Source organism: Carcharodon carcharias, chromosome 3, assembly GCF_017639515.1.
Source record: "Carcharodon carcharias isolate sCarCar2 chromosome 3, sCarCar2.pri, whole genome shotgun sequence".
Classification (NCBI taxonomy): Eukaryota; Metazoa; Chordata; class Chondrichthyes; order Lamniformes; family Lamnidae; genus Carcharodon; species Carcharodon carcharias.
This window is the reverse complement of record NC_054469.1, coordinates 81,460,001-81,474,272: the sequence shown is the minus strand read 5'-3', so window position 1 is coordinate 81,474,272 and position 14,272 is coordinate 81,460,001. Positions and strand designations below refer to the sequence as shown.

General features: G+C 45.9%; 1 protein-coding gene across 1 annotated transcript in view; it reads right to left on the bottom strand.

Moving 5' to 3' along the window:
- dazl (deleted in azoospermia-like) overlaps positions 1 to 14,272 on the bottom strand; it is a 198,076-nt gene that overhangs the window by 97,873 nt on the left and 85,931 nt on the right. Inside the window, exon 6 of the mRNA XM_041183964.1 lies at positions 5,643 to 5,709. Coding sequence (XP_041039898.1) covers positions 5,643 to 5,709 — 67 coding nt within the window. The remainder of the gene's footprint in view (positions 1 to 5,642; positions 5,710 to 14,272) is intronic.

Here is a 14,272-nt window from a genome sequence, read left to right as displayed (position 1 = left end):
AGGGGGAGAGGGAGAAGAGAGCAAGGCGAGGGGGAGAGGGAGAAGAGAGCAAGGCGAGGGGGAGAGGGAGAAGAGAGCAAGGCGAGGGGGAGAGGGAGAAGAGAGCAAGGCGAGGGGGAGAGGGAGAAGAGAGCAAGGCGAGGGGGAGAGGGAGAAGAGAGCAAGGCGAGGGGGAGAGGGAGAAGAGAGCAAGGCGAGGGGGAGAGGGAGAAGAGAGCAAGGCGAGGGGGAGAGGGAGAAGAGAGCAAGGCGAGGGGGAGAGGGAGAAGAGAGCAAGGCGAGGGGGAGAGGGAGAAGAGAGCAAGGCGAGGGGGAGAGGGAGAAGAGAGCAAGGCGAGGGGGAGAGGGAGAAGAGAGCAAGGCGAGGGGGAGAGGGAGAAGAGAGCAAGGCGAGGGGGAGAGGGAGAAGAGAGCAAGGCGAGGGGGAGAGGGAGAAGAGAGCAAGGCGAGGGGGAGAGGGAGAAGAGAGCAAGGCGAGGGGGAGAGGGAGAAGAGAGCAAGGCGAGGGGGAGAGGGAGAAGAGAGCAAGGCGAGGGGGAGAGGGAGAAGAGAGCAAGGCGAGGGGGAGAGGGAGAAGAGAGCAAGGCGAGGGGGAGAGGGAGAAGAGAGCAAGGCGAGGGGGAGAGGGAGAAGAGAGCAAGGCGAGGGGGAGAGGGAGAAGAGAGCAAGGCGAGGGGGAGAGGGAGAAGAGAGCAAGGCGAGGGGGAGAGGGAGAAGAGAGCAAGGCGAGGGGGAGAGGGAGAAGAGAGCAAGGCGAGGGGGAGAGGGAGAAGAGAGCAAGGCGAGGGGGAGAGGGAGAAGAGAGCAAGGCGAGGGGGAGAGGGAGAAGAGAGCAAGGCGAGGGGGAGAGGGAGAAGAGAGCAAGGCGAGGGGGAGAGGGAGAAGAGAGCAAGGCGAGGGGGAGAGGGAGAAGAGAGCAAGACGAGGGGGAGAGGGAGAAGAGAGCAAGACGAGGGGGAGAGGGAGAAGAGAGCAAGACGAGGGGGAGAGGGAGAAGAGAGCAAGACGAGGGGGAGAGGGAGAAGAGAGCAAGACGAGGGGGAGAGGGAGAAGAGAGCAAGACGAGGGGGAGAGGGAGAAGAGAGCAAGACGAGGGGGAGAGGGAGAAGAGAGAAAGACGAGGGGGAGAGGGAGAAGAGAGCAAGACGAGGGGGAGAGGGAGAAGAGAGCAAGACGAGGGGGAGAGGGAGAAGAGAGAAAGACGAGGGGGAGAGGGAGAAGAGAGAAAGACGAGGGGGAGAGGGAGAAGAGAGAAAGACGAGGGGGAGAGGGAGAAGAGAGAAAGACGAGGGGGAGAGGGAGAAGAGAGAAAGACGAGGGGGAGAGGGAGAAGAGAGAAAGACGAGGGGGAGAGGGAGAAGAGAGAAAGACGAGGGGGAGAGGGAGAAGAGAGAAAGACGAGGGGGAGAGGGAGAAGAGAGAAAGACGAGGGGGAGAGGGAGAAGAGAGAAAGACGAGGGGGAGAGGGAGAAGAGAGAAAGACGAGGGGGAGAGGGAGAAGAGAGAAAGACGAGGGGGAGAGGGAGAAGAGAGAAAGACGAGGGGGAGAGGGAGAAGAGAGAAAGACGAGGGGGAGAGGGAGAAGAGAGAAAGACGAGGGGGAGAGGGAGAAGAGAGAAAGACGAGGGGGAGAGGGAGAAGAGAGAAAGACGAGGGGGAGAGGGAGAAGAGAGAAAGACGAGGGGGAGAGGGAGAAGAGAGAAAGACGAGGGCGAGAGGGAGAAGAGAGAAAGACGAGGGCGAGAGGGAGAAGAGAGAAAGACGAGGGCGAGAGGGAGAAGAGAGAAAGACGAGGGCGAGAGGGAGAAGAGAGAAAGACGAGGGCGAGAGGGAGAAGAGAGAAAGACGAGGGGGAGAGGGAGAAGAGAGAAAGACGAGGGGGAGAGGGAGAAGAGAGAAAGACGAGGGCGAGAGGGAGAAGAGAGAAAGACGAGGGCGAGAGGGAGAAGAGAGAAAGACGAGGGCGAGAGGGAGAAGAGAGAAAGACGAGGGCGAGAGGGAGAAGAGAGAAAGACGAGGGGGAGAGGGAGAAGAGAGAAAGACGAGGGCGAGAGGGAGAAGAGAGAAAGACGAGGGCGAGAGGGAGAAGAGAGAAAGACGAGGGCGAGAGGGAGAAGAGAGAAAGACGAGGGCGAGAGGGAGAAGAGAGAAAGACGAGGGCGAGAGGGAGAAGAGAGAAAGACGAGGGGGAGAGGGAGAAGAGAGAAAGACGAGGGGGAGAGGGAGAAGAGAGAAAGACGAGGGGGAGAGGGAGAAGAGAGAAAGACGAGGGGGAGAGGGAGAAGAGAGCAAGGCGAGGGGGAGAGGGAGAAGAGAGCAAGGCGAGGGGGAGAGGGAGAAGAGAGCAAGGCGAGGGGGAGAGGGAGAAGAGAGCAAGGCGAGGGGGAGAGGGAGAAGAGAGCAAGGCGAGGGGGAGAGGGAGAAGAGAGCAAGGCGAGGGGGAGAGGGAGAAGAGAGCAAGGCGAGGGGGAGAGGGAGAAGAGAGCAAGGCGAGGGGGAGAGGGAGAAGAGAGCAAGGCGAGGGGGAGAGGGAGAAGAGAGCAAGGCGAGGGGGAGAGGGAGAAGAGAGCAAGGCGAGGGGGAGAGGGAGAAGAGAGCAAGGCGAGGGGGAGAGGGAGAAGAGAGCAAGGCGAGGGGGAGAGGGAGAAGAGAGCAAGGCGAGGGGGAGAGGGAGAAGAGCGCAAGGCGAGGGGGAGAGGGAGAAGAGCGCAAGGCGAGGGGGAGAGGGAGAAGAGCGCAAGGCGAGGGGGAGAGGGAGAAGTGCGCAAGGCGAGGGGGAGAGGGAGAAGAGAGCAAGGAAAGAAGAGGGAGAGAGAGAAGAGAAAAAGAAGAGGGAAAGAGAGAGAGAAGAGGGAAAGAAGAGGCAGAGAGAGGGAGAAGTGGGAAAGAAGAGGCAGAGAGAGAGGGAAGAGGGAAAGAAGAGGGAGAGAGGGAAGAGCGAAAGGAGAGGGAGAGGGAGGGAAGTGGGAAGGAAGAGGGAGAGAGGGAGAAGAGAGAGAAGGGGGAAAAAGAGGGAGAGAGGGAGAAGTGAGAAAGAAGAGGGAGAGTGAGAGAAGAGAGAAAGAAGAGGGAGAAAGAGAAGAGAGAAAGTAGAGGGAGAGAGAAGAGAGAAAGTAGAGGGAGAGAGGAGAGAGAAAGTAGAGGGAGAGGGAAGAGAGAAAGTAGAGGGAGAGAGAAGAGAGAAAGTAGAGGGAGAGAGAAGAGAGAAAGTAGAGGGAGAGAGAAGAGAGAAAGTAGAGGGAGAGAGAAGAGAGAAAGTAGAGGGAGAGAGAAGAGAGAAAGTAGAGGGAGAGAGAAGAGAGAAAGTAGAGGGAGAGAGAAGAGAGAGAGGGAGAGAGAAGAGAGAGAGGGAGAGAGAAGAGAGAGAGGGAGAGAGAGTGAGAAGAGTGAAAGTAGAGGGAGAGAGAGTGAGAACAGGTTAAGAAGAGGGAGAGAAGGAGAAGAGGGAAAGAAGAGGGAGAGAGAAGAGGGAAAGAAGAGGGAGAGGGAGAGAAGAGGGAGAGGGAGAGAAGAGAGAGAGAAGAGGGAGAGGGAGAGAAGAGGGAACGAAGAGGGAGAGAGAGAAAAGGGAACGAAGAGGGAGAGAGAGAGAAGAGGGAACAAAGAGTGAGAGAGAGAGAAGAGAGAAAGAAGAGGGAGAGAGAAATAAGTGGGAGAGACAGGAGAGAAATAAGAGGGAGAGAGAGAAGAGAGAAATAAGAGGGAGCGAGAGAAGAGGGAAAGAGAGAGAGAGAAAAGGGGGAAGAGAGAAAGAAAACTTGCATTTGTATCGTGCTTTTCATGGCCTTCTGATGACTTAAAGCATTCTACAGCCAAGGTCACTGTTGTCATGAAGGAAAGTCAACTAATTTGCACTCAGCTAGCTCCTACAAACAGCAATGTGATAATGACGAGATAATCTGTTTTGTCATGTTGATCGAAATATAAATATTGTCCAGCACACTGCGATAAATGAGGAACAGCCAGGGAAATAGTGCGGTTTGTTCTTTTACATCCATCTGCATGGGGCCTTGGTTGAATATCTCATCCAAAAGAGGCACCTCGAAATCAAACACCTTCAGTGTTGCACTGGAATCAGCTTTGGTTTTTGTGTTAAAGTCTTTGGAGTGAGTGTGATTTGAAAGCAACTTTATTATAACTGGGGCCTCAACTATTTACGATCTAATGACTTGGAGGAAGGAACCATATGTATGGTTCCTAAATTTACTGTTGACAGTGAAGAGGACGTAAGAAAAGTGAGTGGGCAAAAATCTGACTGATGGGAGTAGATATGGAAAAATGTGAACTTGTCCACTTTGACAGGAAAAATAGAAAAGCAGTATATAATTTAAATGGAGATTGCAGAACACAGTGGTTCAACAGGATCAGGACATCTTGCTACAGGGATCACAAAATGTTAGCATGCAGTACATCAACTGATTAATTAGAAAGGGAAATTGAATATTGTTGTTTATTGCAAGGGGGGATGAAATATAAAAGTAGGGAAGTTTTGTTACAGTTTAACTGCATTAGCAACACAGAGAAGGTTCACTTGGCTGAGTCCTGGAATGAAGGGGTTGTGTTCTGATGAAATGTTGGACAGGTAGGGCCCGTGTGTATTGGGAGTTCAAAAGAATGAGAGGTGATGTTATTTAAACATAAAAGATCCGGAGGGGAATTGACATGGTGGATGCTGAGAGGATGTTTCCCTATATGGGAGAGACTAGAACTAGAGGGCACAGTTCAAGAGTAAGGGGTCACCCATTTAATACCGAGATGGAGAATTTTTTTCTCTCAAGGAGGTTGTTAGTCTGTGGGACACTTCCCCAGAGAGCAGTGGAGGCGGAGTCACTGAATATTTTTAAAGGTTCCGTTAGATTGACTCCCTTGTCAGTCAAGAATCTAAGGGTGTAGTGGGTAGACAGTAAAGTAGAGGCCACAATCAGCCATGATCTTTCAAATGGCACAGCAGGCTCAAGGGGCTGAGTGGCCTGTTCCTAATTTTTATGTTCATATGCATAACACTACTGAGCCAAAATGTTTTTAAACTGGTAGGTGGAACAAGTAACTTGTGACCAAATCATGCCCACTCGCTTATATGTTCTCTTCACCGTCAATTATCTTAAATATTGAAACCATATCCCAAACTGTTATTGTTGAGAACAAACCAACTTTTGTTACAGCCTTCATCAATTTTGGCCAGCTACAATAGAAAATTGTGCATTCACCCCATCATTATGGAAGGAAAATTAAAAAGCATTCGGGGAGAGACCATTACAAACAGGCACATTTATTTTAATGTGTAAAATACCTAAACACAAAATACTTTCCTTAAAACAAAGGAGTGCAAAATTGTGCAAGATACAACCTTACTGCTGCTGTAGGTGCAAGCCCACCTTTACAGTATCTATACTAAAGCTAACATGCCATTACTTTGTTACAGGATGCTTGAGATCAGCAGACTCCACTACAAAGAGCTAGACAGAATGAGAGCAGCAGACCCTTCAAGACAGTAAGGTGGGGATTTGACAACTGAGTTGACAAACAAGACTACCACTGACTGAAATGCCTCACCATCATGATGGGCTGTGTCAGTCTCAACTCATTTTAAATAAAATGTAATTTACATAACTTAACCACCTTTACACATGAAAACCACTTACATGAATCTTGTTGCTTCCTGATTGCAGGTCCTATCTTCAATTTCTTCCCTTTGAAGTTGATCTGTGACTGTAAATGGAAAACAATAAACCAACATGCCCACTTCAGCACAAAACATGGTATTTCACTTAGGAATGGATAATCAATTCTGTTTTTCAAAGTCATACTTCATTTACCTTTAATAAAGGGTTGGACTATAGTCAAAGTTTTAGTATACAGTCAAGCTTTAGGATACTTCCTTGTTAAAACAGATCTACATACTCTATAGATACAAAATGAAACAAAGGCAAACAGACCAAACTTTGGAAATAGTACAAGCATTGTGGTAGTCACAAATTACTTGCAATCGTGTGTAGAAAATCCATTTTTAGAAGGTCAAAAGGACTTCAGGCTTGCCATCATCTTGTAAGGCAACAGTTTTTTTTACTAGCTTGGGTGAATATAAACTAGATATTCTTAATATACACCAGTGAGGCTCAACACATTTTGTATCAGGCTAACATAATGGGAAAACCATAAATGAGACACATTTAACAAGACTTAATATAGATAAGACTGTATATTAGATAATATTCCTATAGAGGTGCTTATGGAGTGACTTATTGAGAGCGATTTCCAGAAAATGTTGGAAATGACAGGTCCAGCAGTACCTGTAAACAGAAGAGATAGATTAGCAGAGCTCTGGCAAAGAAACTGCCTCCAAAACATGAATCCTCTTTGCAGATACTGACTAATCCATTTCGTGTTTTCAGCAGTTGGCTCAAATTTCGGATCTGTGATTTCTCGTCTTTCTTTTTCTCTCTGAATTTGATCAACCGTACTGATGTAGACGAGATTTAGTTTTTAAAGCCTTACATGGCTAGAGAGACTTTCCATCATGCAATTTATTAGCTTAGCAATTATCTTATATATTGAAACCATATCCAAACTTGTAAACAATTAATAGATCAAAATTCCCTTCAGTTGCATGCTGTGCTGTCAAAATGTTTATTAGCTGTCATTTTGGTTATAAATCATAGGTCTGCTCTTTCCCCTATCACAGGCTAGAGGGAGACCAGATTTCAATTCATAACTAGCAAGCAGGAAGTACTAGACATGAGCAGCATCTGCCCTGATCAAAGATGGCGACCACCTGGTTGTCAGGGCTAAATAAGATCACTCACTCAGGTCATGGGGAGTTCAGTTCAACAGCAAGTGAAATATGATCACCTTCAAAATAAGTTGCAACACGATTACCTTGCCGCAACAATGATCATCTATTTTCTCTGCTAGGCATATCTAAGCAACTCAAAACTAGGCATCCATGAGGCATTGTGGGCTGTCTACAGAAGCAGAAGCATATACAACCACAACCTCATGGTGAGCCATACCTCTACCCTCCCCCTGACAATCAAGCCAGGTAATCTAGCAGCACTAGATATACATAAAAATGAGGTGTCAACCTGCTAAAGCTATAATACAGGACAACTTGCACGCCAAACAAAGGAAGCAGCACGTAATAGACAGACAGAATTAAGCAATCCCACAACCAACAGATCAGATCTAAGCTCTGCAGTCCCACCACATCCAGTTGTGAACGGTGGTGGATAATTAAACAACTAACCACAGGAAGAGATCCACAAATATCCCCATCCTCAATGATGGGGAAAGCCCAGTGCATCAGGGCAAAAGACAAGCAAGGCTGAAGCATCTGAAACCATCTTCAGCCAGAAGTGCTGAGTGGGTGATGTAAGGACCCAGCATCACAAATACCAGTCTTCAGCCAATTTGATTCACTCCACTTGATATCAAGAAATGGCTGAAGACACTGGGTATTGCAAAGGTTATGGGCCCTGACAACATTCCAGCAATAGTAGTGAAGAGTTGCACACCCAAATTAGCCAGGCCCCTAGCCAAGTTGTTCTAGTACAGCTTAAACACTGCCAGGTAGATGCCAATGGAAAATTACCCAATTATATCCTGTCCACAAAACGCAGGACGAATCCAATACAGCCAACTACCACCCCAACAGTCCAGGCTAAATCACCAAAGTGATGGAAGGTGACATCGACAGAGATCAAGCAACACTTGCTTAGCAATAAACTGCTCAATGATGCTCAGTTTGGGTTCCACAGGACTACTCAGCTCCTGACCTCATTACAACCTTGCACAAGAGAGCTGAACTCAAGACGTGATCTGAGAGTGACTGTCCTTGGCCATCACTGCATGAGTCCTCAGGGTAGTACCTGAGGCCCAACCATCTTCAGCTGTTTCATCAATGACCGTCCTTCCATCATATGGTTAGAAATGGGAATGTTTGTGGTGACTGCAGTGTTCAGTGCCATTTATGACTCCACAGATACTGAAGCAGTCCATGTCTATATGGGGCAAGACCTGGATAAATTCAGGCTTGGGCTGATAAGCAACAAGTAACAATTATGCCACAAGTGCCAGGCATTGACCAATTTCAACAAGAGAATCTAACCATCTCCCCTGTTGACATTCAATGGCATTACCATCCCTGAATCCCCTATCAACATCCTGGGAGTTACCATTAAGCAGAAACTGATCCAGCCATATAAATACTGTGGCTTCAAGAGCAGGTCAGACAGGTCAGAGGTTCGGAATTCTGCAGCAAGTAACTCACATGACTCCCCAAAACCTGTCCACCATCTACAAAGCACAAGTCAGGAGTGGAGGTTATTCCATCACATTTACCCGGATGCATGCAGCTCCAATAACACGAGGCTCGACACAATACAGGACAAAGTAGCTTGGTTGATTGGCACCCATCCACCACCTCAACACTGATTCCCTCCACTACCAACACGGAGAAACAACAATGCGTACCATCTACAAGATGCACTGCAGCAACTCACCAAGGCCCCTTTGACAGCACCTTCCAAACCCACAACTGCTACCATCAAGAAGGACAAGAGCAGCAGATGCAGGGGAACACGATCACCTGCAATTCCTCTCCAAGCCACACCATCCTGACTTGGAACTATCACTATTCCCTCACTATCGCTGGGTCAAAATCCTGGGTCAAAATCCTAGAACTCCCTTCCTAACAACACTGTTGTAGGTATACCACATGGACTGCAGCGATTCAGGTGGTGCCTCACCACCATCTTCTCAAGAGCAATTAGGGATGGGCAATAAATGTTGACCAAGCCAGTGATGCCCACACTCTGTGAAAGAATGAATTTTAAAGAAAAGCCCTGCAGTAGCTGATGAACATTGCAGATGATGAATCCTGAGTTTATTCCTCCTGAGGGCACAGTATCATAGATCTCAAGCTTACCATGCATTAGATAAGATACTCTCACTTCAGTAAGTCCAGTTAGATAGTTGGGTTTGCACTTGGTGATGTACAGTTCAGCTGACAATTGTGACAGGGACAGATCAGGTCCACATCAGACAGCCCTCTCCAAGCCTTCAGTTGGAAAGCAATGCTGTATCCCATTTTTCAATGATCAGAATAATCAATGAGTGGCAGCAGAAAATGTGTGGCCTGGCAAGAGGCCTTCAAAGTACACTGTCCTCAAGTGCAGAGAGAATGGAGTTGTCTGCCTCAAGTTTAAGTGGGATGATGTCTCAGCCTTGTGATTATGTTTTCTTGCATGCATAGAATGGCCAATTCCATGCAAATCAATCATGGCAATTAAAAGAAGTCCATGCACACTTTGATAATGACAATGCTATTTAAGGGGCAGAGTGTACAATGAGCTAAAGGCCTATAAGCGGAATGATGAATGATGATGAAAGGGGGCATAGAAATGGGACTTCACTCAAAGTACTTCCACTTCTAACCTATTAGCTCCTACCAACACGTCAATACATGACATGCTGTCTCTTCTTCCCGTGGCAGAGTCTGCCCCTGCACAGGTGCAAGTGGGGCAGTGTTGCATAGGGCCTCAGACTCCATAACAGAGAAGCTATCAACCAAGAGCATCATAGCAGCCTGTCTTCTACTTCTGCTGAAGCCATGGGGTTGCACTACATAGGACTGGCAAGAAAGGGTAAAACTTTGTAGTTACACAAGGTTATATACATGGTATACGAGAAGTCATTATGTTGTGAAGTTTTGGTTCTATAGGGAAATCACAAGGTGTATTACTCTACACCACTTTCCCATGTTATCCATTTTTGGTGTACCTGGATTTTCAAAAGGTGCCACACAAAAAGGTCAACAAGAAAGATAGGAGTTCATGGAGTTGGAAGCAATATGATAGCATGGATAGAGGATTGGTTAATGGACAGGAAGCAAAGAACAGGCATAAATGGTGCATTTTCAAGTTAACAGGCTGTGACTAGTGGAGTACTGCAAGCGTTGGAGCCTTAGCTATTTACAGTCTATATTAATGACTTAGAGACAGAGTTAAGTGTCTAAATTGGCTGACGATACAAAGCTAGGTGGAAATCTAAGTTGAGGAGGAGGGTACAGAAAGGCTGCAAAGAGATGTAGACAGATTAAGTGAATGGGCAACAAGATGGTAAATGGAGTATAATGTGGGGAAATACGAGATCATTTACTCTGGTCAGAAGAATAAAAATAACTTTTTTTTTGAAAGCCATGAAACTTGTACATGTTGATGTTCATTAAGGGTTTGCTCATACAATGAACAAAGTTCGCATGCAACTGCAGCAAGCAATCAGGAAGGCAAATGACATGTTGACAGGAGAGTGGGCATTGGATGTAGACACTAAGCCATGGGGAAAAGCTATTCTTTCCCATCGATAAGGAAAAAAGCAGCTGAGACCACAGAGCATTTGTCTGACTTTTAATGAGCCTTGTGAACTCCTGTCATAATTAAAACCAAGGCAAGGATACAAGTTTCAAGAAATCTGGGAAACTGTGGAGGTGCAAATAAGTGCAAAACTTGTGTAAAATATAACAGCAATTGAGCTATTACCATATTTAAAAATCACTAAACTGTTTAGAGGGCGTTACTTGCAGCCAGCCCAACTCACTCAAATTAAGAATGGAAGTCAGTGCACAGAACCCATTTCCTGTCACATTTTGGCCAGTGAGTCCCATGCGCTGTTCCATGTTATGCTAAATCTTTATAAAACACTGGTTCGGTCCCAGCTTGAGTATTGTGTCCAATTCTGGGAACCACACTAAGTCAGATGTCAAGGACTTGGCGAGGGTGCAGAGGGAATTTATTAAAAAATGAAAGACATCAGTGAAATAGAAAAAACAAACTGGGGTTGTTTTACTAGAGCAGTGACAATTAAGGGGAGATTTGATAGAGGTGTTCAAGTCTTTTGATACAGTATAAGAAAGCAAGTGACAGAAGGGTCAGTAACTGGAGGATCCAGATTTAAGGTAATAACGAAAAGAGCTAGAGGGATAAAAAAATTACAAAGTGATAGTCTGGAATGCATGGCCTGAGAGTGATGAAACAGGTTCAAAAATAATTTAATGTAGTTTGATAAACATGAGAAAAATTTGCAGCGCTATAAGACAGGAAGTGGGATTAACTGGACAACTGTTTCGGAGGGCTACCACAGGCATGATGAGCTGAATAATCTCTTATGATTTTAAAAATCATTTATAAAAAGGAAGAAATTGAAGACATACTGCCTCTCTGGCTTTGGATTATATATCTGAAGCTGAATTCATATTCTTAATTTAAGTCTGATAGAACACCTATTTCCTCTTAAAAAATGGTGTCCTTTCAACAATACACATTTCCTCATCTATTGTATGTAGGGCAAGGTGTAAAAAAAAATTAGCAAATTCTAGCCAGAATTTGAACAAATGAAATTTCTTTTACATGAAGAAAAAGTGAGTGATCAATTTTATCTGCTCACTACTGTGGTATAAGGGTCTGGCATGTATAGGGTTAGTGTGGGGCTAAGTACAGTACCGCCCACAGAGTGATGAATGAGAGCACATGATCCATACCCAGGGTCAGTCCAGTGGTGGACAGAGCCATATGTACCAGCAGGCATAGAGACAGCTCTTAGCCTGTGTCATTTACTGTATATTTGCAAATAGTTCTGAGTCAATAAAGGTTTAGTTAGCCTATGAATGATTACATAGGCTTCTTCACACCTACCAAACTGTAACCAATGACAATGCAGAAAAAAACTAAAATGCTGGAAGACTGAGAAAAAATTCAGCAAAGCAGTCCGACTTGAAAAGAAGTTCCAGGAGCAGACACGCTGAGGAAAAGCCACCAAAACAAAGCTCCAAAGAAAGGCTTGGAAGCTGGAGGCAGAAATTTAAAATTCCTTTCTGCAGCAGAAGACTCTGTTGAATCTCCTTTGGAAGGCCAGCTTCTAATCCCAGATAGCAATGTCAGCAGACCTAACAGGGGTGAGCTAAATATTTTAACTGCAGGCTACAAGTCCTGAGGAATCTTTAAATAATTCAGTCAGAAGTACAGATTGAAAAAACCCGCTAAAACCTGATCCCCTAGTTGGTGCCTGAACACATGGCTCCCGAGCTCACTCAAACGAAAAGAAAAATAATAATTCGGGAGATTCACAACTTCTAAACTCAACTAAAAGAAAGCAAATGCCAGGATTCGACAAATTTGTGACTTTAAGATAAAACACCAAGGAAGAGAACTCTGTAGGCAGTCAATCCAGGCAACCATGAGCATGGCTGCCATTGTAGCAAAGCTTGCCAAAGACAGCAAGCACAGGAAATCCCTTTGTCTCCTACTGAATGGTGACGGAATGCTCTTAAAGCAGAACCTACACTTAAAGATGTAACCATGGATCAGAATTCCACACTTCCAAATCAATCTGGACTAATCCAAGGCCCAGATCAATCACATAATTAGGAATCCTTTCCTTCAAAGTCCCCAACATAGCACATTGCTGTAGGTTTAAACAAAAAGACAGAAGAGCAGGATAACACTGCTTTACTTGTTAGGCCCAATTGCAGACAACATTATTGATATCAATGTATCACTGTTAAATTTGAAGAAGTGTTAAAATCTTTTGACATTTACTATAATCTAAGTAAGAAGCAATGAAATTCTCAAAAGAGCAAAATTTAACAAGCAAGTGCAACAGCCAGGAGAACCTATTTGATTCATTCAATGGTCTGTACAGGACGGTAGAAGGTTGCGAATACAGAGACTTAAAATCTGAATAGCAGTAGGAGAAATGGACAATGCGCTCTCTGACCTCATGCAAACAAATGAAGATCTAACCCTCAAAAAGGCAATCCAATAGTTAGACAGTCAGAATTCCATTAACAGCACAGAGCCATTTTAAGGGGAGAAAATAACTGTGGTGCACAGGCCAACCCACAATTCAACTAGTTGAGCAATAAAAACACGGGGACACTGCAGGCCAGGGAAAGCAATACCCAAGCCAGCCAGCCAGCAGAGCAACCATGCCAATACTGTGGATCAAACCACAGGTGAGATCTATGCCTTGCAATTTCAGTCTAATGATTTCAGGGCAATAGGATTGGACATTACTACAAACTGCAAGGCAAAAACTCAAATGCACAGAAGGCCCAAAGATCATCCATGAGACTGCGCTTGCAAGCCTGGAAGAGGGCGCCTGCAAGCTCGGAAGAGGGCAAGCCATCCTTCATGAATGAGGTCAAAGATCTTGGCTTTCCATTTTGGAATGCGGACATTTCAGTCAATGGCCACTTAATAAATTTTAAGTTGGATACAGTTGCCAGCATAGTACTCCTGTTGGACAAGGAACCATAGCCGGTGACCCAGTGGTTGATGCTGTCCATGACACCCCTATATGGGGGAGTCTTGAAGCTCCTGGTGCAAGGCATGCTGCAGGCGACACATACAAAAATAAAACAAACTGTGCGACCCTCTGTGATTCACAACCGGATTGTTCGTTACTAAGCCACAAAGCATGTTGAACGTAACCTGTTACAAACGACTGACAAGGTCAGTCAGCAGGGGTCTGGCTCTATATACAAACGATAGTTCCTAAAACTCTTCATAGGACTGGAGCAACTGAAAAATGCATAAAGGATCAAAATTGAGGATGTTAAACCAGCGAACCTATTCACATCATGCAAGGTTCTCCACCCTCTCAAAACAGTTGCTGCAGCAGCTGGATGAGATGACAAACCTGGGAATCTTCTCTTCAGTTGCAAACAACTGCGTGGCATCTTGGGATAGTCCCTGTTCCAGAACCAAACAGATCCATCCATATCTGCGGCAACCTGACACAGCTCAAAGCCATAGCCAGAGAAGAATATCCATGTCTTCTGTGGATGAAAATGTGACTAAACTCTCAGAGCACAGTATTTTCAAAACTGGATGCAAACAGCAGCTTTTGGAACTACTTCTTGATGAGGAATCCAGGCTCTTGACAACAACATTTATTAGCCCCATCAGCAGATTCTATTTTAACTGCCTGCTGTTTGGAATCACATTGACACCAAAAACATTCCAGTGTATGATGTCGACCATTTTGTAGGGCCTTCAGGGGGTTATTTGTCTCATGGGCAATGTATTGGTTCACAGTGCAATGGTGCGTGAACATGACAAGAGACTCACAGCAATCTTAAGAGCACCTGCAGGAAGCAGGGCTGACACAATGGCAAATGCGAGTTTTTCAAAACATCAATTCAATTCCTGGCCACATCAGCAATAAGGGCATCACAGCTTTGGTTTTTTTTTGTGCATCTACCATCAGCAAGTTCCCA